Source organism: Aulonocara sp. 'chitande type north' Nkhata Bay, linkage group LG12 (genome assembly GCF_057382095.1).
Source record: "Aulonocara sp. 'chitande type north' Nkhata Bay isolate Kocher_YH1m ecotype deep benthic linkage group LG12, A_spYH_male_GT1.1, whole genome shotgun sequence".
NCBI lineage: Eukaryota > Metazoa > Chordata > Actinopteri > Cichliformes > Cichlidae > Aulonocara > Aulonocara sp. 'chitande type north' Nkhata Bay.
Window position 1 is genome coordinate 28,717,723 of NC_141355.1, and position 13,032 is coordinate 28,730,754.

At 40.0% G+C, this 13,032-nt stretch overlaps 1 protein-coding gene across 3 annotated transcripts in view; it reads right to left on the minus strand.

The window, feature by feature from the left end:
- The window catches only part of msh3 (mutS homolog 3 (E. coli)), a 55,564-nt gene extending 43,716 nt beyond the window's left edge, over nucleotides 1-11,848 (minus strand). The window contains exons 1-10 of one of the 3 annotated variants that reach the window (XM_086314848.1): nucleotides 11,566-11,848; nucleotides 11,366-11,501; nucleotides 10,616-10,899; nucleotides 10,316-10,525; nucleotides 10,027-10,143; nucleotides 9,811-9,928; nucleotides 9,574-9,713; nucleotides 8,987-9,153; nucleotides 470-579; nucleotides 188-302 (exon numbers count right to left, since the gene is read on the minus strand). In XM_086314848.1, coding sequence (XP_086170974.1) covers nucleotides 188-302; nucleotides 470-579; nucleotides 8,987-9,153; nucleotides 9,574-9,713; nucleotides 9,811-9,928; nucleotides 10,027-10,143; nucleotides 10,316-10,525; nucleotides 10,616-10,899; nucleotides 11,366-11,501; nucleotides 11,566-11,715 — 1,547 coding nt within the window. In that variant the 5' untranslated portion in view covers nucleotides 11,716-11,848. The remainder of the gene's footprint in view (nucleotides 1-187; nucleotides 303-469; nucleotides 580-8,986; nucleotides 9,154-9,573; nucleotides 9,714-9,810; nucleotides 9,929-10,026; nucleotides 10,144-10,315; nucleotides 10,526-10,615; nucleotides 10,900-11,365; nucleotides 11,502-11,565) is intronic. The other 2 variants (XM_086314850.1, XM_086314849.1) reach the window with 2 other exon arrangements.
- Between the last annotated feature and the right edge of the window lie 1,184 nt (nucleotides 11,849-13,032).

The following is a 13,032-nucleotide window of genomic DNA, read 5'->3' on the forward strand; positions in this document are numbered from 1 at the left end:
AAGAAAAGAACCAAAGCTGGCAAAATGGAAACCAACGAATGTTAGCTTAAGAATTTTTGCTTTAAAACTACAAAAAACTATTGATAACAGAATTTTAAAACCTGAAAATTATATTTTTGTCTGCTCAGTGGAAACAATGGATGAATACAGTCGCAGGCTATGTTGCTGAATGTTTGTTTTCATGTACCTTTCACTTCTAAGAACTCGCTCCAAGTTGAATTCTTGAAGGTACTGGATGAGCGGCCCCAGACAGCTGATCACTGGGCTCTCCAGGGACGCGACGCTCGACAGAGAGCGAGAGCCTGGAGGACACACACATAAAAACATGCAACATCAACACACAGCCATGAGTCATGAGCCCACTCCTCAGACACATCTACTGTGCTCTCAATGACAGGATGTGAGTAACTGAGGCGATCATAGTGTAACAGGAAAAATAAAAGCGTTGCAGTGACACAAGCATACACACCTTTCGCCTGGATGTGACAGTAGAACGAGGTGACTGTGTTCATTGCCGAGGCAAACTCAAACTCAGCGCTGTCCCTCCTCTCTACTCTGACTCTGTCGTCAGCCTGAGCGCTGAAGGAAAACAATCACAAACTTTATTTATTTATAACAACACAACAGCATTAATATCAGAGATTAGTGACTGTACAGATACAGAGATAAAGAATATATACAATACTGTGTGCAACAGTCTTGAACTACTATTATTTCTTAACATTTCTCTTAAGAAATGAGAAACACGGGCAGTGATTTATTGATACAGGTACAAACATAAATGGAAACACAGTACACAAAGTCTAAACAATTATGAGGTTGAAATTCAATATTTGGTATGAACCCCCTTTATTCTTCAACATAGCCTGAGCTCTCTAAGGCAAGCTTGCGTGTAATTTCTTTAAGCAGTCTTCAGGAATCGTTCTCCAAGCTTCTCAAAGGAGATTCAAAGCTTTTCTTTGGATGCTAGCTGCCCTTTGTTTTGCTCTATTTTGAGATAATCACTGTTTACTAATGAAGTAGAACTCTGGGGAGGCCAATCCCAGACTGATACTGTTCAATTGTGTGTTTTTCTGTCCATATATGTCAACAATTTTGACAAGATTCCCAGCACTACTGGTTGAAATGCATCCCTAAACCACACCTCCACCGTGTTTTACAGTTTGCTGCAGACACTAATTGTTACATGTCTCTCTTTGCCATCTCTGTGCATATCGATGAAGATTTGGGTTCATAAGACCTGTTGCAGTAGTTGTAAGTCCAGTCCTTCTATAATTTGGCATAGCTCAGCCTTTTCTCCCTAATTCCCTTCTTTAAGAATGGCTCCTTAACAGCCATTGAGCCCATTTATGATGACGATTCCAGTCAATAGTAGATGGATCAGCTGAAGGGTCAAAAAGGTTCTTCAGTATATTGTTATGCGTAGGCACAACTGTTTCATCCATCGAGTTTGGTGACTTTAATTTTTGCTTTTGAGTCATTAGTTGGTGTTAAGTGGCTGAACAATCAAGAAAAACATTCCCTGAAAATGGTCAACTTCAAGAACTAATTTGAAAATGAGAGAAAGTCAAGTCCAAAGAAAAACTTTGAAAGCCCTTCAGAGAGGCTGGAGAACTATAGCTCAAGACCACTTTAATAAATTATAAGAAAGTCTGGCTCTTTGGAAAAGTATAAAGAAATACAAGGAGGCTCAAGACTTCAAGAACATCTTCCTCTGAGAGAAAAACATTCACATAGCTGGACTGCATGTTCCAGCCATCCTTTTGTTTAACTAGAGTCTATACACAGAAATGCAAACCTCAGTCACACACACCTGAACACATTTTCACTGCATTTCCTCGATGCAAAACGGAGATCCGTCGGAGGATCTCCGTTTTGCTATATTCACTCTTTTGGCACTGCTGCTTTCAAGGACTCTGTTACTTTGTCTGCACAGTTGTTGCCAGGGCAACCAAGGCAAACACGTGGCTCTGGACTAATGCCCACACATACACACACACACACTTACTTACTTCATCATATTTCACTTCAGCTACTGTTTGGACTGGGAGTAAGAATTATGTAAAATGATCAATAGACGACATAATGTACAACTCACAGCCTTAACCTTTTTTTTTTTAAAAATCAAAAAATATTTTGAGATTTACAAGAAAAGCGACAACTGCAGGTATCGATTCGGATGAGAGTGCAGCGTTGCATCTCTGCAGAATCCCTAACAGGACCCACCAAGGTGAAGATGGGTTGCAGGAAACTAAAGAAACAAACAACTGGGGGTTTGACTTCTTCATAACTCGTCTCGACTCAGCTGATATCTAAATTACAGAGAGCTTTGATTGGATCGGATTTCATTTCATCTAAACAATAGAAAGAGTCTGCAGCCAGCACAGCAGCTCTTATCATTTTGAACTAAACAAAGGATGTCAAATATACAGCCTGAAGGTGCCAGTAGAGTCTGCTGCATGGGCTCAAATGAAAATGTGTGCAGATAAAGATGGCTGTATTTATAAGTTTTGTGTCCCAAGTTGTAAAGAATAAATCTGCTAAAGAGTGGTTGTCCAAACTGGTAATTTCATAAGCATTATTGCCAGTTCTTATGGGTAAAGTCATTAACTATGTGTGTTACCACATCTGAACAAGAGTGTTAAAGCTAAAAGCCATACAAACAGAGCAGTTTCTTTCATTTACAACAGCAACTTTTCTTTGTAACAATAAAAGTCTGAGTGAATATGGAAAACAATGATATATTACCGAAACTGCACTTTTTATCTTAAAATATGTTAGGCTGTTAACATATATTTGTGGATGAATCCATAAATATGACCATTTTCATAATGTATCTCTTGGATGTGGTGCACGAATTAAAATAGGCTTGATACCCCTATGCCAAAAGTGTAAATAATAACGTTCTGAGGTTGATATATAGTTGAAAAAACGTCAACATTCTATTATTTTTAAACCAGGTCAACAACGTAAAAAACTCATTTACTAAACTAGTTAACATTTTGATGTGGTTATAGTGCAAAAGAAAAGGTCAGAAAATCATCGAAGTGATTATGATTCATTATCTGAGGGACTATGAATATCTGTGTGTCATACAGAGACTGTATATAAAAGATGGGCATAACAACTGAAACATTAGCAGCTGGCTAGCAGCAAATCCTGTTGATTGAGATCATAGCTAAAACACGTCAGGAAAGTGTCAACATAGGGCACAAGAAACTAAACTGTTAACTATTCAACTGGAGAAGTCACTCCCTGCTGGCCATTAGAAAGAATTGAGGTGTAAAGCACTTCCACATTGGCTACACTCTTTAGATCTGGTAACTTTGTTTAGATTTAGTCTACTGGTGTATTAACAATGCACAGTTGTTGAGGAATTTAACTCAAAAACACCAAAAATCAAGTTTATGGGCTCCTGGCTAGAAGGTTAACAGATCATCAGAGTCTTTAGGACTGATCTTCTGGGGTGTGAAAGATTATATTAGGGTTTCATCATAAAATATCCAATAATCCTGAAATATTCCAGGTCAAAATTACACTGCTGTTTGTAGAGCCACTAGTGTAGACAAATTATACTGTAGGTACCATCAGCTCACAGAAAACCCTGTTTATATGTACTGTACGAGAAAAAAAATGCTACTTTTGATACTGGGACTACAACTTGCACAGTATTGTGTAAGCAGCATATAATAGCAGCAGATGGTAAATGGACACTTCTCAAGCACACCCCACTGGCAGCATAAGGGGCAGCCTGGGGTTTAGCATCTTTCCTAAAGACACTTCACGCAGACAAAAAGAGTTAGGGTTTGAAATCCCAACTCTGACACTACGGAGGAAAACCTAACAAAGTCATCAAAACCATCCTGACACCACAGCAAAAAACTGGTAAAATATGCCTTGTGGTAATGCCAAGTTTGCAGTGATGGTGAAAAATCAATGAAAATCAGAAAAGCAGAAGGTTACAACCAACAGATCAGAGGTTAAAATGCATAGCATGCAGATTAAAGTTTTCAGATTAGTATCTTATTAGAGATGGCACGATACCACTTTTTTATGTCCGATACCGATATCATAAATTTGGATATCTGCCGATACCGATATGAATCCGATATAGTGTGTTTTTTAATCAATAAAACTTTTGATATCTTGCTGCATTTTGTATAAGTTCATACTCAAGTTTAAATAAACAACAATACTAAAGCTATTCTGTTATACCTGTATGTAAAAAATACACTGCACCCAAAATATTTCATAGTAAAAGCAATACTGATCAGTCTAATAAACTTAAACCTGCACCATCCTCCCTATTCTGGTATTTTAAAGAGTACTTAGCAGAAATATTAAGCAACCAAACTAATAGGGTTGCAAACTCCCAGCAAAAAAAAAAATAGGGAACCACCCCCACCCTATGATACTTAATCGACGTAATCAACTTTAATTTGATGCAGTGTGAAAAAAAAATGCACAGAAATAAATCATTTTTGGCTTGGCCTCAGTTATGGCCACGAGCTGTGGGTAGTGACCGAAAGAACGAGATCGCGGATACAAGCGGCAGAAATGAGCTTCCTCCGAAGGGTGGCTGGCCTCTCCCTTAGAGATAGGGTGAGAAGTTCGGCCATCCGGGAGGGGCTCAGAGTAGAGCAGCTGCTGCTCCACATCGAAAGGAGCCAGCTGAGGTGGTTCGGGCATCTGACAAGGATGCCCCCTGGGCGCCTCCTGGGCGAGGTGTTCCAGGCATGTCCCACCGGGAGGAGGCCCCGGGGCAGACCCAGGACACGCTGGAGAGATTATATCTCTCGGCTTGCCTGGGAACGCCTTGGTATTCCCCCGGATAAGCTGGAGGAGGTGGCTGGGGAGAGGGAGGTCTGGGCCTCTTTGCTTAGGCTGCTGCCCCCGCGACCCGGCCCCGGACAAAGCGGATGAAAATGGATGGATGGATAAATTATTTTTCAAGAATAATTAAATAGATTCAACATCTTTCTTCTACAGAACTGCAGACTGCACAGATCGTACCTTCCCAAAGGAAAAAGTACTATAGCTTACTAGGGTATATTAGACTTAACAGTTACTCTATGCAGTAATGGACTTCTATACATTTTACATAAGATTAAAACTTTGGATGTACGATTCAGATAATTATTTATTAAAAGCTACACATTTTAAATGATAATAAGAAAGAAAAGTATGTCTTTGTGCCCCCTTTTCCCCGTTCATGCCCTATTGGCCCCCCTGGCTAAACTTTGCTAGATCCGCCCCTGCACAGTTACCAGCCGTCAGCTACATAGAAAAAGATCCTGGTGTAGAAAGTAATGTTAAATAAAAAAATCTAACAACAGCTTATCAAGCTTAAACGTTCTGCTGTTGTTCAGCCGCTGGTTTCCTCTTTCTGGTGCAAAGTGATCCAAAAACAAAGAAGAGAGACAGACTCGCGACAGAAAAGCCGATCAGCTGATCATTAATCAGTTTCATGATTGCAGTAGCAGCAGGAGAGGGAGGGAGAGAGAAGAGGCAGTCGCTCCATATAATAGTTGTTAAGCTTAATGCGGGAATGCTTTACAAACATTCAGAGATGAACTTACACACTTGCTTTACTTCTCTCTGGGATAACTTCCTCGGAGATAAAATGCCGGTTTGGTACCCAGGCTACAAATTTTGTGAGGTGCTTTTTTGATATTTAATGGATCGGATTACATTTCTTATTTCTCTCCGATATCCGAGCCAGTGATTTACATCAGTATCGGACCGATACGTAATATCGGATCGGTACATCTCTAGAATCTATTACTGCAAAGTGAATCCAAAGCTCTGAGAGCAGCCACTGAAATGGACATACACACTTTTAAAAATGCACAGTGTACGTCTGCTTGTTTGGACCCCTTCTAAAACATGACTGTGATCTTACCAGCAGCCAAGCACTTAAACTTAAAATCTTTCAAATAGTGAGAACATTTATGCTCGTCTGACATTGAGCATTTTAGCCGCTTCAATCAGCGTCACTGCTCTGATCCAGACTCATGACTCATGACTTTAGGCTCTGCGTGAATAAAGCAAGCTAATACTTCACCTAGCTACAACCAACCTCAAAGGGACTCATTATCAGCCGCTCTATAGACACAAATCCTGTTGCCAGGGGTTCCATCTCATCAGCCCACCCCAGAGACACACACTGTCACCAAGAAAACCCAGTTAAACTTGCTCACCAGTGTGGGCCTTGCCTTAGTATTTTACTGTATTTACTGTAACCGCAACATGATATAATCAAAATATCAATTATGCATTTATGTATAATTATTCTGGTCTAATGAATTTAACTGACACAATTAACTGCAAAGAAGAATATACTGGAGAACTTGTCAAAAGCAAAGCTGTGATGGGCTGAGAAGTATTGATAGTGAAGAAAAATGCATTAAATGAAATAAATCTGTCTTATCTTAACAGACAAAGCTGCACTCTACTTTTATGTCATAAGTTGAAAATTGAGAAGAGCCTTGTCTCTGATAAACACACTGCCAGACAGCAGAGCTGTTCAAACACAATAATTGAATTGGCCTTTACAGGCCTGTCTCACTATAATCACTCAACATGGACATCTGAAAAAAGGAAGCCAAGAGAAATAGAGAGAAATTAATACAGATTAACTAAATTGTCTAGAATTAAATTCAAGCTGAGGGTGGTGAAAAAGGAAGGAAAATTGTCTCTAGCATTATAAAAGAGTAGGTAATGAGAAATCTGCCCAGCCAAGGAGTCAGACAAAAGAAAGTAGCAGAAATTTCTCCCATTTATCCAATCATCCTCTGCTAATCTAATCCACTCCACTCCCTCCCACTATCTCGTTTCATTTTCACAGCATAATGCAATCACAAGCTCCCTCCAGAGGATCTCCTCCCCACTGGTGTGAACATGCTGGCTCCAGACTGTCAGCAAAGAGGAGTCGAATGGCAGCACAATGGGAGGCAACAGGTTGATGGATTACATTCAGCTCAGCGTCACCGTTGCTGCTTGTGCTGTTGGTCTGCCAATTAATAAAAGGACAAATGTACTCAGTTTTCCTTTTTTTGTTCTTGTGATTCATACAAGAGCCTGCAGACAATAAATTAAGGCTTTCAAGAGAAGCTCAAGACCTTCAAGACATTCTGATGCTCCTTATGAGCTAATCGCTGGAATAATCGAACCTGATGCTGTTAACTTTTCTGAGGCTAACTTGCGTCTTCATCTGTTTCAAGTTGGTCTTTATGTGTCTATAAGAGTATTTTTCTACTAAATTCTGGTGGATGAAAAGTCCAAATTGTGTTTATCTCACAAGAAGCCAACCTACCAATGAGAAAAGGGAAAACTGTAAAGCACTTGTTTAAACTGATTACAACCATCAAAGCCTCATGTTAGTTATACACACACAAAAAATCCATTAAAAAACACATTATGAAACTTGATCTTTTAAACGACTGAACTGGAGGAAGAACTTTAAATATGTGTAGGCAGGTGTAGGGCTGCTCAATTAATCGAATTTTAATCACGATTACGATCTGGGCTTTCAACGATCATTAAAAATGACTGAGCCGATTATTAGCCCCTCCCTAATTTATCCGCGACACCTTAAAGGCCGGTCCGTGAAAATATTGTCGGGCATAAACTGGTCCGTGGCGCAAAAAAGGTTGGAGACCGCTGATTAAGAGGACCCGAGGGAAGCTCGGAAAGCTAAGCAGAAGTTATTTGGAGAGTGACTGCCGTTGGTTGAAAAGAGAGTTTAAAAAAAAACAAACTTCAGTGGTGTTGCACACTATTTTATATTATTTTTTTAAAGTCATTGTTAACCCTTTAAAGCCGGTCAGAGCAGCACGCTCCGTTTTGCGTAACTATTTTTAAATCCCCGTAGAACCTGAACCGTGTAAGCTAGCGCAATAATTTGTTTTGCATATGAAACCGGAGGAGTTGTACTTACATCTGATGCCATCAGCTTGTCCTCGGTCACGGTTTCGTTCCACATATAGCTTTGCAAAAACTGCATAAAAAGCGCTTGCAGGAACAAAAACATAATATTCCAGAAACACGCTTTGCCGTTCCTATCAGCTGTTCGTAACACTTCCCACAGTGAAATGATGCACATGCTGTTTTCTTTGCAAATTTGCATCATAGGATTGTTTTTTGTTTTTCCTGCAGTATATAAAAATTGGTGTATCTCCAAAATAAAACTATGAATACACTCAAAATAAATTTCCTGTTGTTGTAAACTATTTTTTGCAACTTTATTGTATTTAAAGTTTTGAGGGATAAACCTCTTAAACTTCTCCAAGTAGAAATATATGTAAACAAAACAAAAGCAATTTTCAATTTTTTTTGTAGTTTATTGCACTTTTTTGCAATTTATGTAATTACTATGCACTTAATGCATACATATTATTAAAATATGGGCTATAACAGTTGTATTGATGTATAGCAACTTGAAATGCTCCCACAAATGGCACTACAGCATGTAAAAAAAATAATATAAGCTCTGGTGGACTTGGTTCTATAGTAGGTCTTAAAGGGTTAAATAAACATCGTCAAATAATCGTGATCTCAATTTCAGTGAAAATAATCGTGATTATCATTTTTGCCATAATCGAGCAGCCCTAGGCAGGTGTGTAACTGCTGTCTTTTTCTTTTAATAAAACTAGTGATATAAAATGACCATTTATTGGGACATATGATGTCTATGATCTTTTAAAATACAGAAGGCTCGGCTGGATCCTGTTTATCCCTGCAGTGAAATCCAGAGTGCTGAGAACCAAGCCGACATTGATTTCCTCATCCAGACTGAGCCTGAGGAGTTTCAAATAAAACAACCGTCTGCCTGCCCGGGGAAACCTAAACCTAATTCTGCAGAATGAAATACACCAAACTCACAAACAGATACAGCTTTGTAAACACATACATAAGCTCAGCGCTTCAGCACATTTTAGTAATAAATTGGTATATATTGCCCTCTAGTGTCGTCCCAGCATATTACCTTGCATTCGTAATGCTGTGCAGGAGTCTCTCGGTTTGCTCTGAGAGGTCGGAGGGCACCAGGATTTCGACAGGGTTGATTTTAAGGACACGGCATTCCAGCTCAGAGCGAGAGGGACCGTCAGGAAAACAGTCCAGAAGCACGTCGCCGGTGCTGGGCTGAACTGCCTGCAGACACAAACACATGCTGTGAATCAGATGATGTCAAAGATGTGCAGCTACAGCTCCAAGTTGACAGTTATACACTGTATAAACTGAAAAATGGCAAAGCATGTTCAAATTTTATTAAAGTAACTTTTTGTCTTAAGTGAGCTATTAATCAAGATTTAATTTCTTTACAATTTCTTCTTCACTACAAGTGAGTGTGTGGTGTTATTACACTATCAGCATGCAAAGAAACTGAACAGTGAACATTAAATTATTTTAAAATAATACACAACAGTCCCCTAATGTGTGTTGAACAAAAAGCCAAGGGGTAACTCTACTTTTAAATTAAATTTTTGATTTTCATCTCTTATACACAGAATACCTGAAGAACAATCAGCCTAATGGCCAGGTGGGATTTATGGATTGACTTATGAAACTCACCACAAGGCCTACAGTGAGCTGCTTCTTCAGTTTGTCCCAATTCTCACTAATACAAAGCAGGAAACTGTCGGGAGGGTCCGACACAACATCATCACAGCCCCCCTCCTCCACATCCCCGAGTCTGCAGACCGGATTTACATCTTTTAAAAAAACTGTCAAGGAAACTGTTTCAAACAAAGAGTGACAATAAAAAGTTGTTTGAGAACACATGCACACATTCATCATCTATAAGGATACCCTCTCCCACCAAAGTGGACTTGGTGTACAGGGCGCTGAGCTGACGAGTGAACAGAGTATTTCTGTTGGCCCCTGACGCTTTGATCGCAGATGTTTCTGTCTGTTTAACCACTCCGACCTATAAATTAAAACATTAAAAAAGCCAGCAGAGCATGAGCCTAAACTGCTTGCAATTAGTAAACAGTAATCATATAAAGTCAAAGATAAAGCAGAAACCTTGTGTCCGTGAGACACCAGCCGTCTGACATGAACAAACAGGCGGTGTGTGGGGATGCTGCACGTCATGAAGTTATGATCCAGATGACAGACGATGTTCAGCTCCTTTGCAGCAATCTGTTCACAAACAAAACGTCCTTCAGCGATCAGTGAAACACAAATCAGGTGCTGAGAGCCACTGTGTTGAAAGAAGAGAATCATCTAAAACATATGTCTTTTATATTTTATACAGTTTAAATTTAAACTCCCTCTAAATGCATCACTAACACATCTGCTTTTTAGTTCTCACCTCTGCATCCTCTCCAAAGAACCTGTACTTGTAACCACACTCCACAGCCAACAAAGCATCCTTATGCTGCTGTTTCAGCTGGATCACCTGCTGCTCAAGGGGGGTGAAAATGCTCTTTGAACGCCTGGAGGAGGTGCTACAGTCCAATGGAGGACCCAGCTCTGCACACTTTCCTCCTCCTGTCTTGGCAAACTGAGAGAAGTGAACTCCCTGCAGGAATAAAAATACATCAAATCTGTTACGATGTAAAAAGTCACACTTGCTTTTTCAGTGTTATCAGGTACTTTACTTTTTGCACACCTGTTTTGCAGCAGCCAACCCCAGATCTGCCTTTTCTTTATCATCCTCCTCTTCACCTTCATGCTCCCTTTCTGCATGCTGCAGTCTGTGTGTAGTTTCAGGTTGACCTGTAGCACAACGAGGAGACCAATCACTGCTTTCCTGACCTGCATCAGCCATCTCTGTTTCTTCCCGGGTGACGCTGCTGACGACACTGGGCTCAGCCCCGCAGGTGAAGCCTTTCAGCTTCTCCAATGTGGAGGAGCACAGGCTGCCTGCTTTTCGGCTCAGCGTCAGCTTTGTGTCTGAAGAGAGAAGACAAGTACTACAGTCACATCAACAACAACTTCACTTTTTACCCCTCAGCTGTAAGAGGCTGGATTTGTGAATGGATTTGTGAATGCAATAACACGAGTATGAGGCGAGGTAGGATTCTGATATTCATAGCACACGTGCTTCTACTAAAAATGTTGGACAAGTTCAAATCTCGGTTACCTCAATCTTTCTGAAAATATTGTGAATGCAGTAACTTAAGAAGGAAGTCAACAAGGATTTTCAAAATTTTACCGTAAGTGCATCTACTAGTGCATCGAGGGGTAGCACTGGAGGCCAAACAAATGCGTTATGGGCAGAGTTATCTCATCACAATCTATACCAGTGCACATGTTGTTTGGAGAACTGTGATGCTGCTGGGCACTGGACAGATATAAGTGACTTTATTGAGGGTTTAGAAGATCATGGCATATTTTTCTGTCTGAAGTCAACACTCACCTTTAATGCCCTGACAGGACGCAGGCTCACACTCCACATCCTCCGCCTGTTGGTCCTTTGGAGAAGGCTTAACTCGTTTTCTTGGCAATTCCAATTCATCATCAGATGAAAGCTTCTGCTGGAGGACAAAAATGAACTGCACTTCAGTAATTAGCATTGAGTGAAGCATGTCTGATATGTGCGTGTGAAGCTCAACTCACGTTGCCTCTTGAAAGTTGCTGCTCTGCAGGATTTGGGTTAATCCCGCGCTGCTTGTTGGAGGCAAAGCTGCTGCTGCTGCTGCTCAGTCCTCCGAAGTACCTGCTGATGGAGGTCTGAGTGGTGCAGGACTTTTTCAGAGACTTTGGCATGCTTTAATGTTCGCTTACATTTGATCCATAATAACAAGTCGCATAAAAATGAATTTGCTTGTACAATAAAGTGCAGAGCTTTGACAGCCGGTGTCCAGCTTTTCAAAATATAGCAGCGCATACGATGAGGTCACAGACGCGTAAATGACGCGCGCCTTCTTCTTCCTCTTTGGTTAGCAGAGGTTGGCGGCTCCAGGAGCGTTGCTGCCTCCTCCTGGTTTCGCCAAATATTCTACTCAATGCATTCTGCTCTGTGAAATCTTACAATTATACACTCTTCATCACCGGAACTCCTTCTGTAACGTGTATTGTAGTTGATTTCAAGTTTATTTCATCCTGAAAAAGTAAAAGACTGAATTGTAAACTGTTGTTTTTGCAAAACTTGTCGTATTTTTTGAACATTTTTCATTTTTCTCATGGGCCGGATTTCAAGTAACGAACATGAACAATGACGTGTCTGTCAGCAGTGCATCGTTTGAATGATTGTATGCATGTTAAACAAACAAAAACAAAGGATTAGAAGGAGAGGAAGCAGATCTGGACGGGCTGATTTGTAAACCCAGCCTGCTCAGGTGCACCGCACTTCTACTTGGGTTATGTCTGGAAGACAGAACAGCACAGCAGAAAGCAGGCGGCACCAGGGGGCAGTCTTGTGTTTTAGAGCAGCAGATAACTGAAACAATCTGTCAAACTTCATACAAGCCCAAATGCATTTTTTTTTGTCCCTCTGCAAACATTACTTTAAAAAATGCCATCATTTCCATCCGAGGTAACAGCTGTTTTGCCACCGCGTGTCAGGCACTCTATAAACTTTCAGAGGTTTTAATCGTGTTTGCATATTTTTGACTGCAAGTAAGTCATAATTATAACTTAAAAACTTGTTTAGAGCTTCTCTGTTAAAAAAAAAAAAAAAAAAGAGAGAAAGACACAGATTCATAAGTAAAGCTGTGTAAAAAGATGCCTTCATTTTCTCTCTAAAAACAACAAGGAAATAGCTCCTTTAAAGTCTGGTATTCTAGTAGTCTAGTAATTGTCGAATAGAATACTTATTTAGCTTATAGGATTTAAACTAATAAATAAAATTCTAAACAAGGAAACCAGAACACTTCAACTTGTGAACATCAGCCCATCTTAACCTGCCTGTTGATTGACCAGTGCTAAATTCCTTTTAAAATACATAAAGAATTATTAACAAAAAAAAAACTCCCAATAAAGAAATAAGAAACACATGCACACACAAACAAACACAAATACACACGTTGAAATATATTTTCTGTTTGGATTTTTATTTGCTTTAGGAAAAGTGAATATTCCAGA